An 18,792-nucleotide genomic window follows, 5' to 3' on the forward strand; every position below is an offset into this window, starting at 1 on the left:
GGGGCTACTGTGCAAAACATTGCTATAAACACTTAACAAGAAATGTTGTCTTATTTTACCCAGTTATAAGTTTCAATTCATTGTTGGCATCTTAAAATAGAATAGGTTAGGTTAGGCAGATATACTTTACTGTGGATATTGACATGTATTACGGATTCATCAGAAATAGGATAATTTGAGTGATGATAGTTACTGAAGACTGAATACATTGTGCCTTTAAGCCTAGCTGGGTAAAAGCTGATCTTTAACATTATTCTTACTATGTTGGAAATGAATTATTTCATGTATCTTTTTCTTCTTCCAGATAACCATAAACCTGAATTTCCCAAATGTCTGATAGTTTTGGAAAATACGGATTTTAAAACTATGCCTAGAATCTTAATACTACACATACACTTCTGCTTTATTGCTGTAGTAGTGACAGAAGTACTCGGGGTTTGACAGTCTTCGTCTAGATTTTTGGGGGGATGGTAAGGGATTGATTATTCTAGGCTGCTTAATTCTTGAGGTCTCAGGTAGGAAAACTGGTAATGTAGAATCTTCATATTGATATAAAAAAAAATCAAAATTGTTAAAGTCTGGTATCTTTGAAACTGCCCACTGTCAAGGAAGCTCAATGGTGTACCTTTGAAAGAAGGTGGGAAAGCTTTATTTTACTAGAGGTGTTACATATTTATGAAGTATTTGAACTCTGAACCTTTCACTGGTCTCATATTGAGGGCATTGTGACTCAACCCTAAATTTATTAGCATTATGGTGACAATTCTGCAAGCTTCTGCAAAGCTTTAGAACTTACGTGAGTAGTAAGACATACTGAATATAGGAAATATAGGATTGGGTCAGATCATTCATCTTTGAAGACTTTCTAGCCCGCTTCTGGGTATCCTTATGTATTCGATTTAGGACTTTGTTTCCTGTTCTGTATTCCAGGTTCTCTTTAACGTTTCCTGATGATGTGAAAGATAAAACTTTATCAGGGGGTTGTAATACTAAACTTGATGGAAGTGGGTTAAAGGAAATGATCATATGTCAGAGACACAGTAAAAACAAAAAACAGTTATTCATATGATTTGGCAAGTCATTGCATACCTCTCCATATGTGTTTTGCTGGTACATGAATATCACGTATATATTCTTAACCTAATGTGTTGCTGAAAAGATTTATGGCTCTTCTGAGGGGAAGAAAGAAAACTTTGGTCTGGGTTAATTTAATATTAAAATTTCTTTTGTATAAATTAGTTGACAGTAATTGACGGAATGCATGACAAAATAATAAATGGGTACCTTTTCTTGACTCACAGGTGTGTAGAAATGCTAATACGGAAAAGTAAAAGTGGATAAGTACTCTTCATGTATTTACAGATAGGGGAGGTAGTAATGTGGAAAAGAATGAAGATGTGGTTTGACCTCATCTTTCAGAATCTCTTCTAAAAATCTGGAAGCTGCCATAGGATTAAAACCCTCCAGTATGACTTGATAAACTTATCTAGGTAAAACCCATCTAAAATTCTTAAATATTCTTTCAGAGTTCTGCTATACATGAAACTATTTTAATGTAAAAATGCAAATAATACATGCTTTAGTAGGCAAAAGAAGTCTAAAAGCCTGTGTTTCATTAAGATCAGTTGAACAGTAATGTAATTGGGGAATTACCTATATTTTCTAATTTTTTTTTGTCTACATAAAGGAACAGAGGTGGGACATTTAATGACATGCAGGGAAAGGCTAAGTATATGAGTCAAATTGTGCTGGGAAAGAGCTGCAGCTCAAATATGTACAACTTAGTGTGCCAGTAGAGGCTTCCATTAGAGGCCTTCTGCCAAGATTCGAGAGCTCCTGGATAAATGTAATTGCTGGCAAAAACATGGTTCTGCACTAATTGCAGGAAAATGACATCTTTGCCTTGATTGTGACATAGATCTGAGTGGTTGAACACTTGGTACCTGAGGTTGCTTGTCTGCTGATAAGGTACATCTACAGCTCCAGGACTGTCAGCCTTCCCAGGACTTGGAATATTATAGTGCCTTTGGTTGTTCTGGCAGTTACTTTACCTGCCTCAGTTAATGAAGTTCCTTTATGGCTACAAAGGTGCTTTTCAAAGTCTTCATCTCTTCTCACCTAATTTCAGTTGCACAGTGGTAGCTGCTGCAGTTAGGGTTTGAGGGTGGTCTGGCACTTAAATCAGTATTTGCTCCTCCCAGCTACAGTGATCTTAGTTTACTCCTTTTCAGTTATTGCAGTGCACTCCCAAACATTAATTTCCCTGAATTACAGATGTGGTATTCTCAGCCAGGCATTGATCTGAGCCAAGGCGTAAGAAATAGTATATACAAGCTTTCAAAAAATGCAAACTGGTTACATCCAGATTCCTTTGATAATTCAAGATTTGTTATGGAAAGTGAATGTTGGATGATTATTTCAGTCTGATTCCCTCATTTTGTAATAAAGAAGCAAAGACCTGGTTTTACCTCAATGTGCTGAGGTTCATCTTTAAGCTACTGGGATATCTGCATTTATTTTAGCTTGCACATGGTGTAAAATAGAATCACTCAAAATTCATGCATAAATATACCCTGTCAGAGCATACTCAGCAATCAGATGATGATCAGATGCAAAATTTTGCAGAACTCTGTGAAAGTAAGTTGGTGAAAAGTTGTAAAATAAGATGGAAATGAAGTTAAGAGAAGGCAAGAACAAGGTTGAGCAGAATAGGAGAGCAGACTGAGCTCTTCTTAAAATGGTCTGTAAAAAGTAGTGAAAGAATCTGGTAACATGTAATTATTCTCTTAACCTTTCAAAGAAATTGATGTATCATTCACTATACAGAACTTCGTTTTGAAATGTGGACTTTGTTGGAGAAGCTGCTGCTTGCTTATACAGAGTTTCTTTTTCAAAGCGTAGCAAATAATATTTATAGTGTGTTAAGAGTGAGTGGTTTTTCCTTGTGTACATCAAAAGCCACAAACAGGTAACATAAATAACAACTTACATGTTGTAGCTTGTGTTCATAACCATTTTCTTGTTAATGTGTTGATATTTACAAATTGGACACCTGACACAATTTTGATAACTTATTTTTAAATGCATATTTTTAATGTGAGAATTGTAGTATGACCTTACATCTTGAAATCTGAATGAAATGTGAAAAATAGTGCCAACAGCGAGTCACTTTGATTTGAAATACTTTAGTCTTGAATGTGATGCCAACTAATTGTATGTAAGATGATAACAAAAGGAAGTTCACTCTTTCGTGCCCTGTGGTCTTGGTTTAGTCCTGTGCAAACATGGTTTCATCATTAGGCCTTTGTACTTCGTTCTCAAGTGAAGAAAGTTGTAGTCAAGTGGAGTGTCACATTTGAAGAGGGGGATAAGTGGTGGAAGAGTTAATTTTAGTAGTATTCCTAACACACACTGAGATGCCTGATAGTTAAATCTGTTATTCAAACTTGAAATTATTCCTAATATTGTGCTTTTCGGTCCTCTTCATTACATGTTGGCAGGTGCTTCCTTAGCTGTGCATGTGTAAGGGCTGAGGCTTAATGCTTTTTTAAATGTTTGATATTTACTTAGCCATTTCACTTCAGGTAGGAATAACAGCTTTATCTTGCAGGTAGTAGCCACTTTCTCTAAAATAAGGAATGTAAAATGGTACAGGAAAGTTGAGATAAATCTTGGTGCAGCATCAGCAATATGTCCAGTTGAGCAAGGAAAAGACAAAAAGCAATGTTTGAATCCCAGCTTGCCCGGCAATGAAGTTTGTACAACAGTAGCAAGCAGAGAACCCGTGCTCTTTGGTTTTGTGCAGTTCAGCTCACCACGTATTCTGCCTTAAAAATTCTCATGAGTTCCTTGGTGGCATTACACATAACTTCTAGCCCAGGTCTGAATAGTAACCTGCTTAGACTGGGCAAGTGCATGCTTGGTTTGCTGCCAGGACTAGTTATGTGATACTGAAACATCTGTAAATGCCTTCATCTCTATAAAGCACAAGTTTTCATGAAAAATGGTACCTTTATTGAACATTGCTTTATGGTGTTTTTTTTTTAAAAAACAGGTAAGTATTTATGTCGGTGGACTGATGTGTGATAGCATTTGCAGGATACCCTGCAGTTTATTAATGCTGTTCTGTTGGTTTTGTGCTGAAATAGCTTCCATTTTCTGTGTATTTGAAATCTAATGTAAGATTTTTTTTTTCCAACAAATATGGCTTTGTTATGGTGGAAGGTAGAAGCTGGTATTAGTATTGTCATGAGGTAGTCAGAGCTAAAAATTGTCACCTAGCAGAGTTAGTACAGGAAGAAGGAAATTGCTGGACTGCACAATGAATGACTGAATCTTTTGACAGGACCAGATGCAATGGTCAAACTGAAGCACAGGAGTCTCTGTCTGAACATCAGGAAACAAGTTTTTAATGTGAGGGTGACCAACCACTGGCTCAAATTGGCCAGGGACGTTGTGGAGTCTCCATCCTTGGAGATACCAGAAGCTCTCTGGACATAGCCCTGGGTGATCCTGGGCATCGGCTATAAGTGACCCTGCTTGAGCAGGAAGTTGGACCAGGTGATCTCTAGAGGCCCCTTCCAACATTAACCCTTCCATTGTTATGTTACGTAAATAAAGCTTTAACTTTATTGAACTGCGTATGAGTTAACATTAAAGTTCTGTGATATGCTTAGGTATTTGAATGCTTCCTTACTCAGTGTCATTTCAACATAGTTGTATCTATTGCTTAGTGTTAAATTTTACATTTTCAAATGAAACACTTCAAAGATGAAAGCTCTTGGAGTGACTCTTGAGTTGTTGCTCTTCATAAGGACCATGTGACCACAGCTTGCCCTGCCCTTTCCCCCAGCAGTCTTACGGCTTCAGAGATTTTAGTCCCACAAACATAATTCAGCTGTCATTATTTTGGAAGAGGAGGTTAGGACACTGGCCTAACTTGGCATCTGCTTCAAAAATAACAGGTAAGGAATCCTACCAGGAGGGAATGGGGAGCATTGTGTAAAGTTGGGTAAAGCAGCATTACTAACACCTCAGAAGTAAATGCATAGTATATTAGTTTCACAGTTCCTTGGGAATGTTGGCTTGTTTTTTCAGTTGGACAAAGTTTGGATTATGCATAACCTAGGGAAGTTTCCCTTGAAACTAGATTTCCCCCTTAGTTTTCAGAAGATCCATAATATCCTCAAACTAGTTAGGTCATCACATTTCAGCTGTATATGTGTTTTTCTATAGTAGAAACTTTATGCTGATTTTTCTATAGTCTTCAAACCATAAAATCTCGTAAAACTCTTGGGCTTTGCCTAAACACATTTTTGTTACTTTAAAACAATTTAAAAAATATTTTGAAATCAAACTAAAAGGATATTGATGAAACTATGCCTATTTAAATGTGTCTAAAATTTTCTTTGTAGTTCTCTCAGATTGCACAGTTGTAAACTTGTTTGCGCAGTGTGCAGTGCAATGATGTCTGGTGTCCTGGCTTTCCTTAAAGCACTAGAGCAGTACTGCTACTGCTTAACCCTTTGCTAGCTGTGCTGGTTTAACCATATCTGCTGTAAATCAGCAAATTCTCTAAATTTGTTTCAAACTCAGCCATATGTTTCTGTGGTAGGTGAATTCACTCAATTTCTAGAATCTGACAAATCAAGCTCATGAAATTTTAACTGACTTCTGTAACTTCCAGTGCTGAGTGGTAGAGCACTTTCAGATCCTTTTCATCTGTCAGGTTTCTTAAGTTTTCTTTGTTAATTGGTGAAATCACACCTATACATTGTCAATTCTAGATGAAAGAGGTGAGGGTTAAAGGTTAATCCCTTGCTGCTTCAACAGTTTTGTACTACTTAGTTTTTCTGTTATAGAAGTTTCAAGAACTTCACATTTGTGTAACAGGACATACGAGTGCTGAGACAATAATACCGTTAACTTGGATATTTTTCAAGCTGGTTGGCATGCGCAAAATTAATAGAAATGTGAACATCTGAGGACATTGCTGCTGTGTTAAAGACAGCAGATGTAGAATGGATAATTAGGAAAATCACTGATTAACCAGCTGTTCTGGTGTTGCAGACTCCTTGACATGGGAATGTTAGTGAGCAGTGTAGGGGAGAGGGCTATATTCAAAAGTACAGGATTGAGTTGCTGTTTCATATAGGATTATTTTAATGACTTTGCAGCCTCACAGCTCACAAAATTGGCAAAAATACGTATATATTACGAAAATATAATACTTTACACTGTGGAGTGGAATCCTCAGTGATGTTAAGAAGTTAAAGACTTCATTCCCTTCTGCTGATCAAATCCAAACTTCTTTGAAGTGGTAGGAAATCTCTTTTTTTTTTTTTACCCCCAGAAATAGATCCTCATTTCGTATTAAATGCACGGTCTTACATCTAGGAACATAACTTGTAAGTAAGCAATTTTGATTAAATTTATGAAATGCCAATTTCAGGGTCTTCAAATTCAGACCTTGCTTAAGACACGGGTACACAAAAATCTTTGTCCTTTCTGTGGCAGCTTGGAGCTTGTTGTGTATAGCAATTCCTCATTGAAAGGACAGTAGTGGAGAGTATTCTGTTAAAGCTGAGTATGTGTTACTTGAGATAGGTTGTACTGAAGAGCTGGTTTTTTTTCAGTTTTCCTTGATAATGGCTCAGTATATGCACAATATCAGCTTGTGCATGATGCATGTGTTTATCTCTGAATAGGCATGTTTATCATGCTGTCTGCCTTTTAGAATATTTCAGATGAATTTTTCTTGGCACCATACCCATTTGAGCTTTAATTGTAAAGAAAAGCTTTATCATATGAATAAAGATGATTCAGAGTCTGTTACTTTGAAAAGAACTGTCTGCTGTGTTTCTGCTCACTCTTAGGAATCCCCCTTTTCAGCATGAGCTGCTAGTATACGTTCAGGTCTAACAAAGTAATTAATCATATACAGTAAGGTTTATATAGTGTCAAGAGGTTGGAAAGATCTTAATTTCTTGTGGAGAGAGAATTGTGGAGAAGTTGTTACTGGTTGGTTTTAGAGATTGTCTTCAAAGACATGGTAGATTTATTTGGCTATAGTTATGTCATTAGTATCTACCGGTTGCCAGGATTATGGCTCACTGCTTTCTCTTCAGTAAATCTGGCTGGCCAAAAAAGAGAAGGTAACTGGAAACTGGACTGTGTTGGGCCTTTGGAAGTTTTAGCCTTCCTGGTTTTAGATGCGGGGAGTGGGAGGGAGAAGGAAAGCCTAATTGTTAGGGTCTTCTGATTATTTTTTTTTTTTCGTAATGCTGAAATACAGACTGACAGATGAGCACTTTGTAATTGTAGCTTCCCTTTAACATGGGTACATACTTGTTAATAGCTGAATTAGTTTCTCCATGTGAAGGTGATGCCCGGGAAATGGATATTTGTCCAGGTGACAAAACCAGTGTCCAGCCTGGTTCCCACAGCTGACAGGCATCACTATGGCCGTTACTGCATTTCACCTGCTAAATTATTTAAATACTAGCACTTGAAAAATTACAGCTCCAGTTATAAAGAGTTAGAGGGCTATGCTCTTCATATGTGCTTTAGGAATAAAGTATCCGTCTTGTGGAATGTCTGTTATGGATGGAGAACTTTCGAAATCAGATCTGTTGCAAGCTGCACCATGGGGGAAAGGGAATGTGGGATGAAAAGCATATGGGGGAATTGATGAATTAACAGCACTTTTAATAGGACTCAGTAAAATTGTGCCAACTTTGAAATCATATTTACTGTGAGCTGCTAGCCTCAGCCTTTTTCCAGCTGTATCTGATAAGGTAAATGTTACCTTTATTTTAAGTCTGTGATTCTGTGTTGTAATTTGCATGTATGTCACTCTTGAGTTGTTTTTTGGGCCTGTTCCTGGAGCAAAGATAGCCTGAAAGGTGCAACCTGTGTGTGGCTTTCAAAAGTAATTCTTCTGTAACAAATACTTTACAGGGTATGCTCAGCTCTCTGATCATCAAACAGGACCTCAAGATGTTGATACACTTCTTTAAGAAGACTTCTTAAAATAATTTATCTGAGAACATGCAGAATTCTTAATCCCCTTGCACTGCTGTAATCGGGTGCTTTCGAGGCAGCCTTCCTCTCTAGAGCCGTTTTTTTATGGCTCCTTGGCTCTGCAACGTGTTTCTATGTCTGATTCCCCAGACTGACTAATGGATTGTGTTAAACCTTTCAGACATTGCAGTACTGCCATGCTTTTTTAAATCAGAGGTGCTTTTGGAGAAGAAGTGATACAAATTGGGCAAGGGAGGAAGGAATGTTTGTATATGGGTGAGAGCTGTTTTGAAGCCTGAATGGCTGGGGCATGGAGCTGTTTGATTTTCAGACACTTTGGATAACTGTTTTTCATCTAGACTGTAGAAAAAGACACACAGTTCAAGATGGATAACCCTTACTAACAGTCATTATTTGGGCCTTTTTGAATATAATTACAGTAATGTGTGAATAAATGTAATAGGAATAAAATTATACTCTGACTTGCTGTTTGTTCTTCCAACTGCGCTTAACTGCAAATGCAAGCAGATCTGTTCAATAACTTTTAAAATTACAAAATCTTAAACTTTTGCATCAGTTTCTAATGCATTCAGTATTAAAATGTAATGAGACTTCTATGCAGCTCTGTTCTGAGATGTTGTTCTGAAGTAGGACATTTTACTCCAGTTCAGTTGTATTATTTTCATATATAGCTTTGCCCTTTTAAGTTATGCTTGTACCACAGCAGCCTGTGCAACAGGGAGGAGACTATTCATGCTTCCATGCCCTCAGTACAGTACAGTGAGAGCAGTTAGTTTTCAAGGTTCATCAATAACTGTGTTGTGTGCAGGGATCCTAATTACTGTAGAGGAGGATTAAAGGTCACTGTGGCCACATGCACTGACAGGCCTAGAAGACAGTGTTGTGTTTGATATGTTTTAAAAACCCTTGAAAGCTGAATCACTTGGGGCTCTTTGACACTTAATCTACTCCAAGCAGAAGTATGAAAATCTAGGAACTAGTGAATGTTCTTGGAACAGCTGCTTTTTAACTGCTGAGGTAGTAAAAATTAAATGTGAAATCTTTTGAGAAATCTGTTGTAGTAACAACTGAGAGCTAAGAATGTGTAGAGAATAATTTTTTTTTTTCTGGTAATGTGAAGTTTTATTTCCCTGTGTTATGGGTATTTGAAAAGAGAAGCTTCTATATTTATATATATATATATATATATATATATATATAGTTTGAAGTGTCACAGTTACTTACTGTCTTTATTTTTTAGGTTACTGTTAAAATCTTAAAATGTGGATGAAGACTGGCTCGTGCAGAATCCTTCTGCTATATTACACATACAGCAGGAAATCTAAAAGTTTTGTACAAGGTATGTATTAGAGTATTTGGCTTTATTCAGCAACTACTGAAATTAGGAGCCCTCTTTTTATGTTCATATTTGTGATGCACAGTAATTCTGCTTTTACACTTCAAGTAATACTTGCTTTCAGATAGTGTAATTCTTTACATAATTTCTGTCACACATTAGCATGTTTTTAAAGGACTTGACATACATGTACACAGCCTCTATCAGACAGCTCAAAATCTGATTAGCCATCATGTTTCTTACATCTGAAGCCCATAGTGCCACATTAATATGATGCTGTGGCTGAGCTGCTGGATATTATTGACTCATTGCATTCAGAATCCAGTTTGTATGATCAACATTGTAGTTTTTGATTCTGAGCAGTCTTTGGGATTAAGCCAGTAGGCTTTGGTATGGAAGGCTGTGTCTTTAAAGCCTGAGATAGAGTTCAGTTTCTCTATGTACGAGTAGGTACATACAGTAGTAGGTAGTACATACGGTACTACATACTGGTACATACAGTACAAGTAGGTAGTATCACCCACCCTGGGTGCTAAAAGCATCTCTGTGAGACTGACAGATGTGAAGCTTTTAAAGAGTAACTTGATTCTATAGTTCCAGTAGTTCTGAAATTCTAAAATACCAGTTCCTTTTCTAAAGTAAAAATAATTTTAAATGGTGGGATTCATCTGAGATGTGAAAGTTCTACTGGTAAAGCTAGAGGCATTTGGGTTAGTTCTGTGTGTGTGTTTGGCCCAGTTAAATGTATTCAGAGCTGTTGCTATAGTTGTGTTAAATAAATAAGTAAATAGAGAATTAGATACATAAGGAAAAAGATTTATTGAGGTATTTATTAATGACATGAAAAATGCCCCTGGCCATGGCAGAGAATCTTCAGAGGTCCCTTCCAACCCAAATGATTCTGTGATTCTGTAGTAGTAGTCTGTATCATTAATTACTAATTTATGTATTGCTAATGAGAGGGGTCCTTTTACTGATTTGCAAGTCAGCTGTTAAGTGTGGGAAGCAAGCAGTAAAACTTCAGAGCGTTGCATGGGAAGTATAAACACGATGGGGTCCTTTGTCATTCTGTAAAAAGCATGGGAAGAAATCTTTCTGCATTAACACATCTGAGACCATACTGTGAGTTATAAATAATACTGAAAAATTGGCCATGTGGTGTTTGATTCCCAAAACTGAAATAGTTCTAAAATTCCTACCCAAGACAGGCAGAATCCTATTACGCTATCCACACTGTTACTCTCTTCCTATTGTGCCTTCAGATGGAGAGTCGGAGCTCTGCTCCCCGCCCTACTGTTCAGGCCACCTCAGTTAATGCACTGTTTGCCAGGCAGGCTGGTAGTTACCCTTGCTGTTGGAAATAGCCGCTCCCCTGACCCATGCAGTGCTAACTCCCATCTCACCTTTGCAGCTGAAAATGGGGATGCCTTTCACAGAATCTCACAATGACTGAGGTTGGAAGGGTGCTATGAAGGTTGTATAATCCAGCCCTCTGCTCAAAGCTGGATGTCAGGTGGAGCAGGTTGCCCTGAACTATGTCCATTTGGGTTTGGTTTCCAAGGAATGGAGACTCCACCACCTCTCTGGGCAACTTGTACCAGCGCTTGGTCACTGCCATGGTTTAACCCCAGCCAGCAGCTCAGCACCACACAGTTGCTTGCTCACTCATCCCTGGTGGATGGGCGAGAGAATCAGAAGAGTAAAAGGGAGAAAACTCTTGGGTTGAGATAAAAACAGTTTAACAGGTAAAGCAAAAGCCATGCACGCAAGCAAAGCAAAGCAGGGAATTCATTGACCACTTCCCATTGGCAGGCATCTCCAGGAAAGCAGAGCTCTGTCACGTGAAACCATTACTTGGGAAGACAAATGCCATCACTCCAAAGGTCCCTTCATTCTTCCCCCAGCTTTTATTGCTGAGCATGACACCATATGGCCTAGAATATCACTTTGGTCAGTTGGAGTCAGCTGCCCCAGCTGTGTCCCCTCCCAGCTCCTTGTATACCCCAGCCTGCTGCTGGTGGGGTGATGTGAGCAACAGAAAAGGCCTTGTCTCTGTGTAAGCACTGCTGAGCAGTAACTGAAACATCCCTGTATTGTTTTGCTCAGGGACATGGTTTAGTGGTGGACAGTGTAAGCTTTACAGTTGGAGTCAATCTTAAAGGTCTTTTTCAACATAAAATAATTGTACTATTCTGTGTATTATCAACACTGTTTACTCCCAAATCCAAAACACAGCCCTGTAGTAGCTACTGTGAAGAATTTTAATTCTATCTCAGCCCCAACCAGCAGTCCACTCTCACAGTACAAGTTCCTTGATGTTCACAGGGAACCTCCTGTGTTCTAGTTTGTGCCTGTTGCCTCTGGTTCTGTCTCTGGGCACCACTGGGAAGACTCTGTCATCTTTATATGCTCTAATTAGAAGTTTATAAATATTTGTAAGACTTTTGCCCCTCCTTTTCTAGGCTGAACAGTTGCAGCTCTTTCAGCCTTTTTAGAACATGAAAGATGCTCCAGTCCCTCAGCTATCTTCCATTCACTGGACTCAGTCCACTATGTCCATGTCTCTTGTACTGGCAGGCCAACACACAACACTCCAGATGTCTCACCAGTGCTGAATAGAGGGGAAGGATCATCTCTTTCTGTATGCTGTCAGCTTGCTTTGTAATGCAGTACAGGCTGCTGTGGGCCTTCTTTATGGCCAGGTCACAGTCTTTGCTCATGGTGGTTCCTGGACTTAGTGTTTACCAGGACCCCCATCCAGGTCCTTATCTGCCAAGCTGCTTTCCAGCCAGTTGGCCCCATCCTGTCCCAGTGCCTTGGGATGTTCCTCCCCAGGTGCAGGATTTGGCATTTCCTTTTGATGAACTTCCTGAGGTTCTGTTGGCCCATATCTCCAGCCTGTCAAGATCCCGTGAATGGTGACATGGCTCGCTAGCACATCAGCCACTTCTCCCAGTTTGGTGTCATCAGCAAAGTTGCTGAGGGTACAGTGTCCCATGATCCAGGTCCTAAATGAAGATGTTGAAAACGACAGGCCTCTCTACTGATTCCTATGGTACTCTGCTGGCCTCCAACTGCACTTACGTCTTTGATCACAATGTTCTGGGCCTGGCTGTTCAGCCAGTCTTCAGTCCTACCTCATTGTCCATTTACTGGGCCTGTACTTTATCTGCTAGTCAATGAAGATGCTGTGTCAGACAGTGTCAAAAACCACCCTGAAGTCATAGTAGACAATATGCACTGCTCTCCTCATGTTGCAGGTTAAGTTTTACTACATCTGTGTGTATTATGTGTTTGCTTGTGAAACAGCTATGGGAACATCTTTATTTAAGAAGTTAGCCTTTTTGTTAGCATGGGTTGCTGTGCTGCTTGAAATCTGTGTTGCTTGAGATCTGTGTTCTCTGTAACATGTTAGCCTTAGTCCTTACTCTCTAGACTGCAACCAAAGCACCTAGGGGCTATTATTTGACAACCTGGCAAGGTAGATATCTAGCCAACCAACTTGGCAGCACAATAAGATAAGGGTGTCCTATAGATGAACTACGCTCATTATACTCTTATTATAATACTAAAAACAACACCCACAAAAGACCCTTGTCCAGGTGAAGGCCCTTCCTCTGTGCAAACATAGTAACAGAAGACATAATAATGTCGAAATGACACAGCAGATACTACAGTTATGTGCAAATCACTAACCTGTCGCTGTAACTGGGAGTGTACTACCTTGTATTTTTTGCGTATAAATGTAACAACAAAATTGACATGGGGTGTGCTTGATTTGTGGAAATCCCACCTAGCACCCAGGGCTGCAATAAAGAAGTTCCTGCTTCTTAATGCTACATTGGCATTAAGGAGTTTTATTCTCCTGACTTCTGGTGACACTCACAGCCACTGAACTGGTCACCTCATCACAGAGGCTGTCAGGTTAGTATTCTTTAGGGTTTGCAAATGACCCCTTTCCGTTGTAAATCCATGGTGACTGCTGCCAGTTACCTTCTTTTCTTTCTTGTTCTGGAAATGGTTTCCAGTAGTCAATCCATCAACTTCGCACGGCCTGCAGTTCCATGGGTCCCCCACTGGGTTGCAGTGACATCGGTTTTCCCCTTGTCTCAGTTGCTGTGGCCTTTCGGCAGTGCCAGCAGTCGGCTCCCTCAGCGCTGCTGCTGCGCCCCTCCCTTGGCCTAGCCTGTGACCTGTGATCAGTTTTAAGTGTTCCCTAACTCGGACCCTGTTACCTGTTTGATACTGGGGAGGGCTGAGGAGGTGGGAAAACTGGTGCATGCTTTGTTCTGTGGTTTTGTCTTGCCCTTAACTAAGGCGATCCTGTTGTTTTCTATTTGTAGTGAAATCACAATTAATATAAAAATTATCCCCCAATAATATAAAACATAAAAAATATCCCCCAGTAATGTGTAATATACACCAGGCTACAGAAATAAGCCACAAGGATTTACTCACAGAATCTAGAAATGACAAGGTCTCTCGTTTTGCATTTAACACAGTTAAAACTCATTATCAGAAAAGTAGTAATAACAAGAAAAACACTCGATTAGTATTTTCTGACTCGGAAGTTGTTCTGTCCTTCTGCTGTTTTGTCTCAACCATGAAGCTGTTGGGAATTGAGCCTTGCTTGTCGTTATGTCTCAGGCTGCCCCAGCGCAGGAGCTGTGTGGGAGCCCCGGTGCTTGGCAGGCTTCCCAGGCACCTCAGAATTTGTGTGTCCTCAGTTTCCTTCCTGTGAAGGAAGAGCCGATGGCCAAGGCTCCCTGGAGATACAAGTGTTCCTTTGACTGGCTAAATAACGACTCCTTGTCTCTGTGGAGTGATAAAATCCTTTCTTTCTCCTTCCTTATTATTCCTTTGTGTGTGTGTGTGTGTGTGTGTGTGTGTGCTTCAGATTGCAGTGTGAACCCGTCTGACAGAGCCTGATGGCCTCATTACATTGCATTAAAAACTGAGGGAAGATTAGATTAAAAATATTGAGTGGATCGCATTGATTTTTTTGGCAGTGAGCAAGCTGCAGAACACGGGGAGAGTGAGGCAAATCAGGCACATGAACTAAGTCACACCTGCTCAGTCTGATCTTCCTTAGCTTGTTGCTGGGCAGGATTTGTGCCTTGGTGTGCTGCTGTGTTCCCCCTCCAGTTCTGAAATCGATCAGCATCCAGTTCTGTTCTACAGAAAATGTGCTGGGCTCCGACCTCCTTCATGGTGAAGCCAAACTGTGTTGTTGGGCTGATGCACAGTGCTGGAGAATTCCAGGTAACCTCTTGGAAGGTCTGTCTGGTGTTAGCATTTCCCAGCAGGATTTGCTACTGCATTGCTCTGTAATTCGCTTTTTGAGTTGTGTGGTTTGCTGTCCTGTCCTCTGAAGTATGTGTTCAAGGAAGTTCTCAGTTCATTGTCTCCTGTAATTCCATAGCTTGAAGCGCAGCTGTTCCCTGAAAGTTGTTCTTTGCTTCAGCGAGAATGGCTGGTGGTGATACATGCTCTGAACTGAGGCTGTCTTTCTGCTGTGCCAGAGTGGTGCAAAATGCTGCCCTTCAGGTTAGGATTACAGGGACCATCAGGGGTGAGAATATTACCATGTTGTTGCTCAATAGAGCACCTAACAGTAGTTGTGATGAAATCGATTTCCTTTGTGCTTGTTTATCAGTTTCTTTGTAGCATTTTTGTGCTTTACATGTGGTTCTCCCCCATGCTGTTGCTCTTTGCTCTTGGGCACCAGAATAGTGCTGTTACCATTAAAGATACAGCACCTAGCTGAACAGTGGAGTGGAACAAATTGATAGCTGTTACTCAAGCACTCAAGCTGTACTCTTTTTGCTTGTAGATGGATCTGCCCTGTAAGGCGTGGGCAGTGGCACAGTTTGAAAGGATGGGAGGACTGTGTCCCACTTATACCAGGGACTAGGAAAGACACATCAGAAGAACCTGCAAAGGGTGTCTGCCAGCAGGGTTTAAGATGCTTGTTCCTGGATGAAGCAACAACTTCCAGGTATGTGATGTCACTGTCCCCCGCAGAGGTGGAGGTGTCCACAGTGCAAAGCAAAGTCGAGCTTTTACTAGTAAAGCTGATGTTGGCCAACTTTGGTGTGTTCCTGAAGTCATGACTCCCTTTCTAGCTAGACTGTACCAGAAGCAGGCTGTCTTCCCAGAAACACTAGTGCTGGGAAATGGTGTTGATAAAAGGGTTAAAGTTTGTATGTACTACAAGAATCAAGAGTAAATGATACATTGAAAGACTTCTCCTTGTTTAAAGCACTAAAATGTGACAAAAGATGCAAAGTGGTGGTTCTAGCTGAGAATGAGGATTGTGTTTGGGTTGCAGTACAGTTTAAAAGAGCATAGGAAGTATTTGTTACCTGAGCCAGCAACAGCTGGAAAGGCCTGGAAGGCAGTGTTAACTGATGGGGAAGGGAGGGCTGCACTGAAGTTTCACTGTCCATGCAGCTGAAGTGAAAGTCATGATAAAAATGCCTGCTGCCTTAATGTAGTCCAATAAAAAGATGAAAACCCAAAACCATCAATGAAATGAATAATGAAAAATGAATTTTGATACAATGTGAGTTTAACATTGCACTGTAACATACAGGGTTTTGTCAGGGTTTCTGTATCTATTATAAAACTGATTCAAATTAAACAGTGATTAACAGGATGTTTATTTTCTATTTCCTGCAATCAACAGGCATTGAGCACAGACCCAGGGCCTGACAGGAGCCTCACCAAGTTCAGAAAAGGCAGATGTAAGGTCCTGCAGAGGGCACTGCATTAACCAGCGCTGTGGTGCAGCCGGGGCAGACGAGCTTTCCTCTCTGTTCAGTGCTCTGGGACTGCAGCTGGAGTGCTGACCGGTTCTGGGCTCCTGACCACCAGACATACGTGGGAACAGTCCAGTGGAGGTCACTGTGATGATCAGGAGGTTGAAGCCCAGGAGCCAGGGGGTTTGTTATCTGGGATACAGGAGCTCAGGCTAGGAGATCATCTTGCACCAGCTGTGTAATGGAACAGGGTAGAGAAGATGGAGCCAGGCTCACCTTAGCAGTGCACAGCAGTGAGGAAATCATGTATAATTATCGGTGTATCCTAGTGTTGTATCACCGCAGTAATAAAACCTGTGCAGTCACTACTGTCTTGCTGCAGTTAATTGCTTTCCCCACAATGTGGAACCATTGGGAGTTCCTGGTAACCCCTCTTGTTTCAGGGAGGAAGGATACAGGGAGCCAGTCTGGGGACTAGGAGGCGATGTTTGTTGGGTTTAGGGGTCTTGTTCCTGCTGTTCACAGAAAAACAATTCCAGTAGGACTGTATGTCCAGATCTGACAGATCCAGGAAACCAGGGGAAACCTCAAATGCTTGCCCAGCTCCTGTGCAAACTCTTCAGACAGGATGTCTGAACCAGCTTGGTAAAGCTTGTGTTTAAGCCCAGCCAGCAACTCAGAAACACGCAGCTGCTCTCTCACTCCCCCCTTTCTCCCGGAGGGATGGGGAGGAGAATGGAAAGAATGTAACTCCCATGGGTTGAGATAAGAACAGTCTTGATCTTTTGTCCACCAAAACCTTGTTCTTAGCAACTGAATAAAAACCACAGAACAGACTCAGACAAAAACCAGCTTCAAACATATTTTCATACACCTTTTATGCATCTTCAGCAGTGATATGGGGTTTATATTGCCAACTACAAGAGGAAGATGGCTGCAAAATCCATCCCTTAATAAAAGTATTATGAACCCAAATTTTATTTCCATGTCCTGTAGAACTACTCCCTCTCTCTCAAATGCCTCAAGAAAAACATCAAAATCCCCAGCCAAACAAACTCCCTATCAGCTGTTGACAAGCTAATTGCTATGTCAGCTCCTGGACCATGACTATTTTTAGACAGCATTTATGTAAGGTGGACATCAGTTCCTAAACTTTTTGTCCCTGCCTTGAACAGATCCAACATTTACCACAGTGGTCACGCACATGCCAACTCCCCTTACATGTACACCAAGGAGTGACTGTGGAAGGGGGAGCCATACACATGGGCACTATCACCCCAGCGTAAGGGAACACTCATGCATGTCCCCTCTCCATGTTCATCATCCAGGGATACATGCAGCAACTAAAAAGACCCAGAGCCATGAGTAGTCCCAAGTGGTGGCAGGGTCAGCCCCAAGCCTCAGCCTGTGCTTTTCACACTGCACAAAATGAGGTGTCAGGTATTTCAGAAGTGGAGGTACCAACTCTGTTAAACCTCAGACTTAGTCCTGTCCCATCACCACAAAAGACACGCAGAACAATGCAGGTGGTTGTAGGTTGTGCTGCTGTTCTCGCTTTTTATAGCTCAATGCAATACTCCACAGAACTGAAGCAATGCGCTTTGGTACCCGCTCACTTGGCATCTCTTAAGTATAAAAAAAAGGTTTTAAGAACCTAAAATGGAAAACTGGTTAACTAAGCTTTGTATTAAAAAAAATCACGGTTTTTAAATGAATACTTAATACATCGGCACCATTTTGATGGCAAGCACTCAAATACATCAAGAGTTTATCTGCAGGGGTTTCTCCAATATTATAGTCACATAGTGGTATGTAAACTACACATGGCAACCAGAACAGCAAAGGCACAATCTGGTTTTATTTTTTTCTGTTATACTTTTCAAGATGTTGGTTAATTTACAAAGAAAAATATTCTATACTTCATGCAGAAGTATTACATTTGTATTTTACAGCACAGGACCGGTACAGAACTGCTGTCATTTAAATAGTAATAATAATAATATACTTAAAAAGCAGCTCTTTGCACTGAGGAACTGGATTCCTGCTTTAAAGGATAATACATTTTCTCATCTGGCAAGCTGAGAACATCTGAGATTGTCGATGTATCTTCTCAGCCTACATCAAGCACTGCCTGCACACTGAAGGGAGTTACAAGTTCTCTAGTTTGCTATTTTTACCTTGTATTTATTTTCCCATACATCCAAGAATGTCAAAGTCAAAAGTACCAGTTGCTTCTCTTAACACAAAAGTAGTTTTTAAACACTGGTGTAAGTAGGAATCCAGCTGTGCTCCTCCTGTGGCTGGGACTATCCCAGTGCCACTGCTGGTGCCTGCAGATCTCACTGTGTTCAGAGGGAATCACTCCAGGCGGAACTGCTTTCTTGGTAGTAGCAGGAACAGTTCCAAATCAGCCCTCCGCAATTCAAAGTTAAATGTAACACAACAACTTAAAAGTGTAAGTTCTGCCCACGGATCAAAAACTATGGCAGTTCTGCATTGTACATAGAAATGTGAGAGTAAGTAGAAAACTTTAGTTTACAAATGGAAAAAATCTATTAAAAAAGACATTTCACATAGTTCACCTTAAATAGTTCTTATATGTACCATTCCACATTGTGGAAAAGCTGAAATACAGAGTCTGGACTCAGCAGG

At 40.4% G+C, this 18,792-nt stretch overlaps 1 protein-coding gene across 3 annotated transcripts in view; it reads left to right on the plus strand.

The window, feature by feature from the left end:
• Positions 1–9,774, plus strand: part of PSPC1 (paraspeckle component 1) — a 52,999-nt gene extending 43,225 nt beyond the window's left edge. For 2 of the 3 annotated variants that reach the window (XR_008970959.1, XM_057399688.1), the window contains one exon: positions 9,284–9,774. Coding sequence is in view for 2 of the 3 variants with exons in the window: in XM_057399688.1 (XP_057255671.1) it covers positions 9,284–9,313 (30 nt within the window). In the remaining variant the exon portion in view is untranslated. The remainder of the gene's footprint in view (positions 1–9,283) is intronic. The other variant, XM_057399691.1, reaches the window with a different exon arrangement.
• Positions 9,775–18,792: the final 9,018 nt, after the last annotated feature.

This window comes from Pezoporus wallicus, unplaced genomic scaffold (genome assembly GCF_028554395.1).
Source record: "Pezoporus wallicus isolate ANWC-B61680 ecotype Strahan unplaced genomic scaffold, APGP_CSIRO_Pwel_v1 scaffold_6446, whole genome shotgun sequence".
NCBI classification, from domain to species: domain Eukaryota; kingdom Metazoa; phylum Chordata; class Aves; order Psittaciformes; family Psittacidae; genus Pezoporus; species Pezoporus wallicus.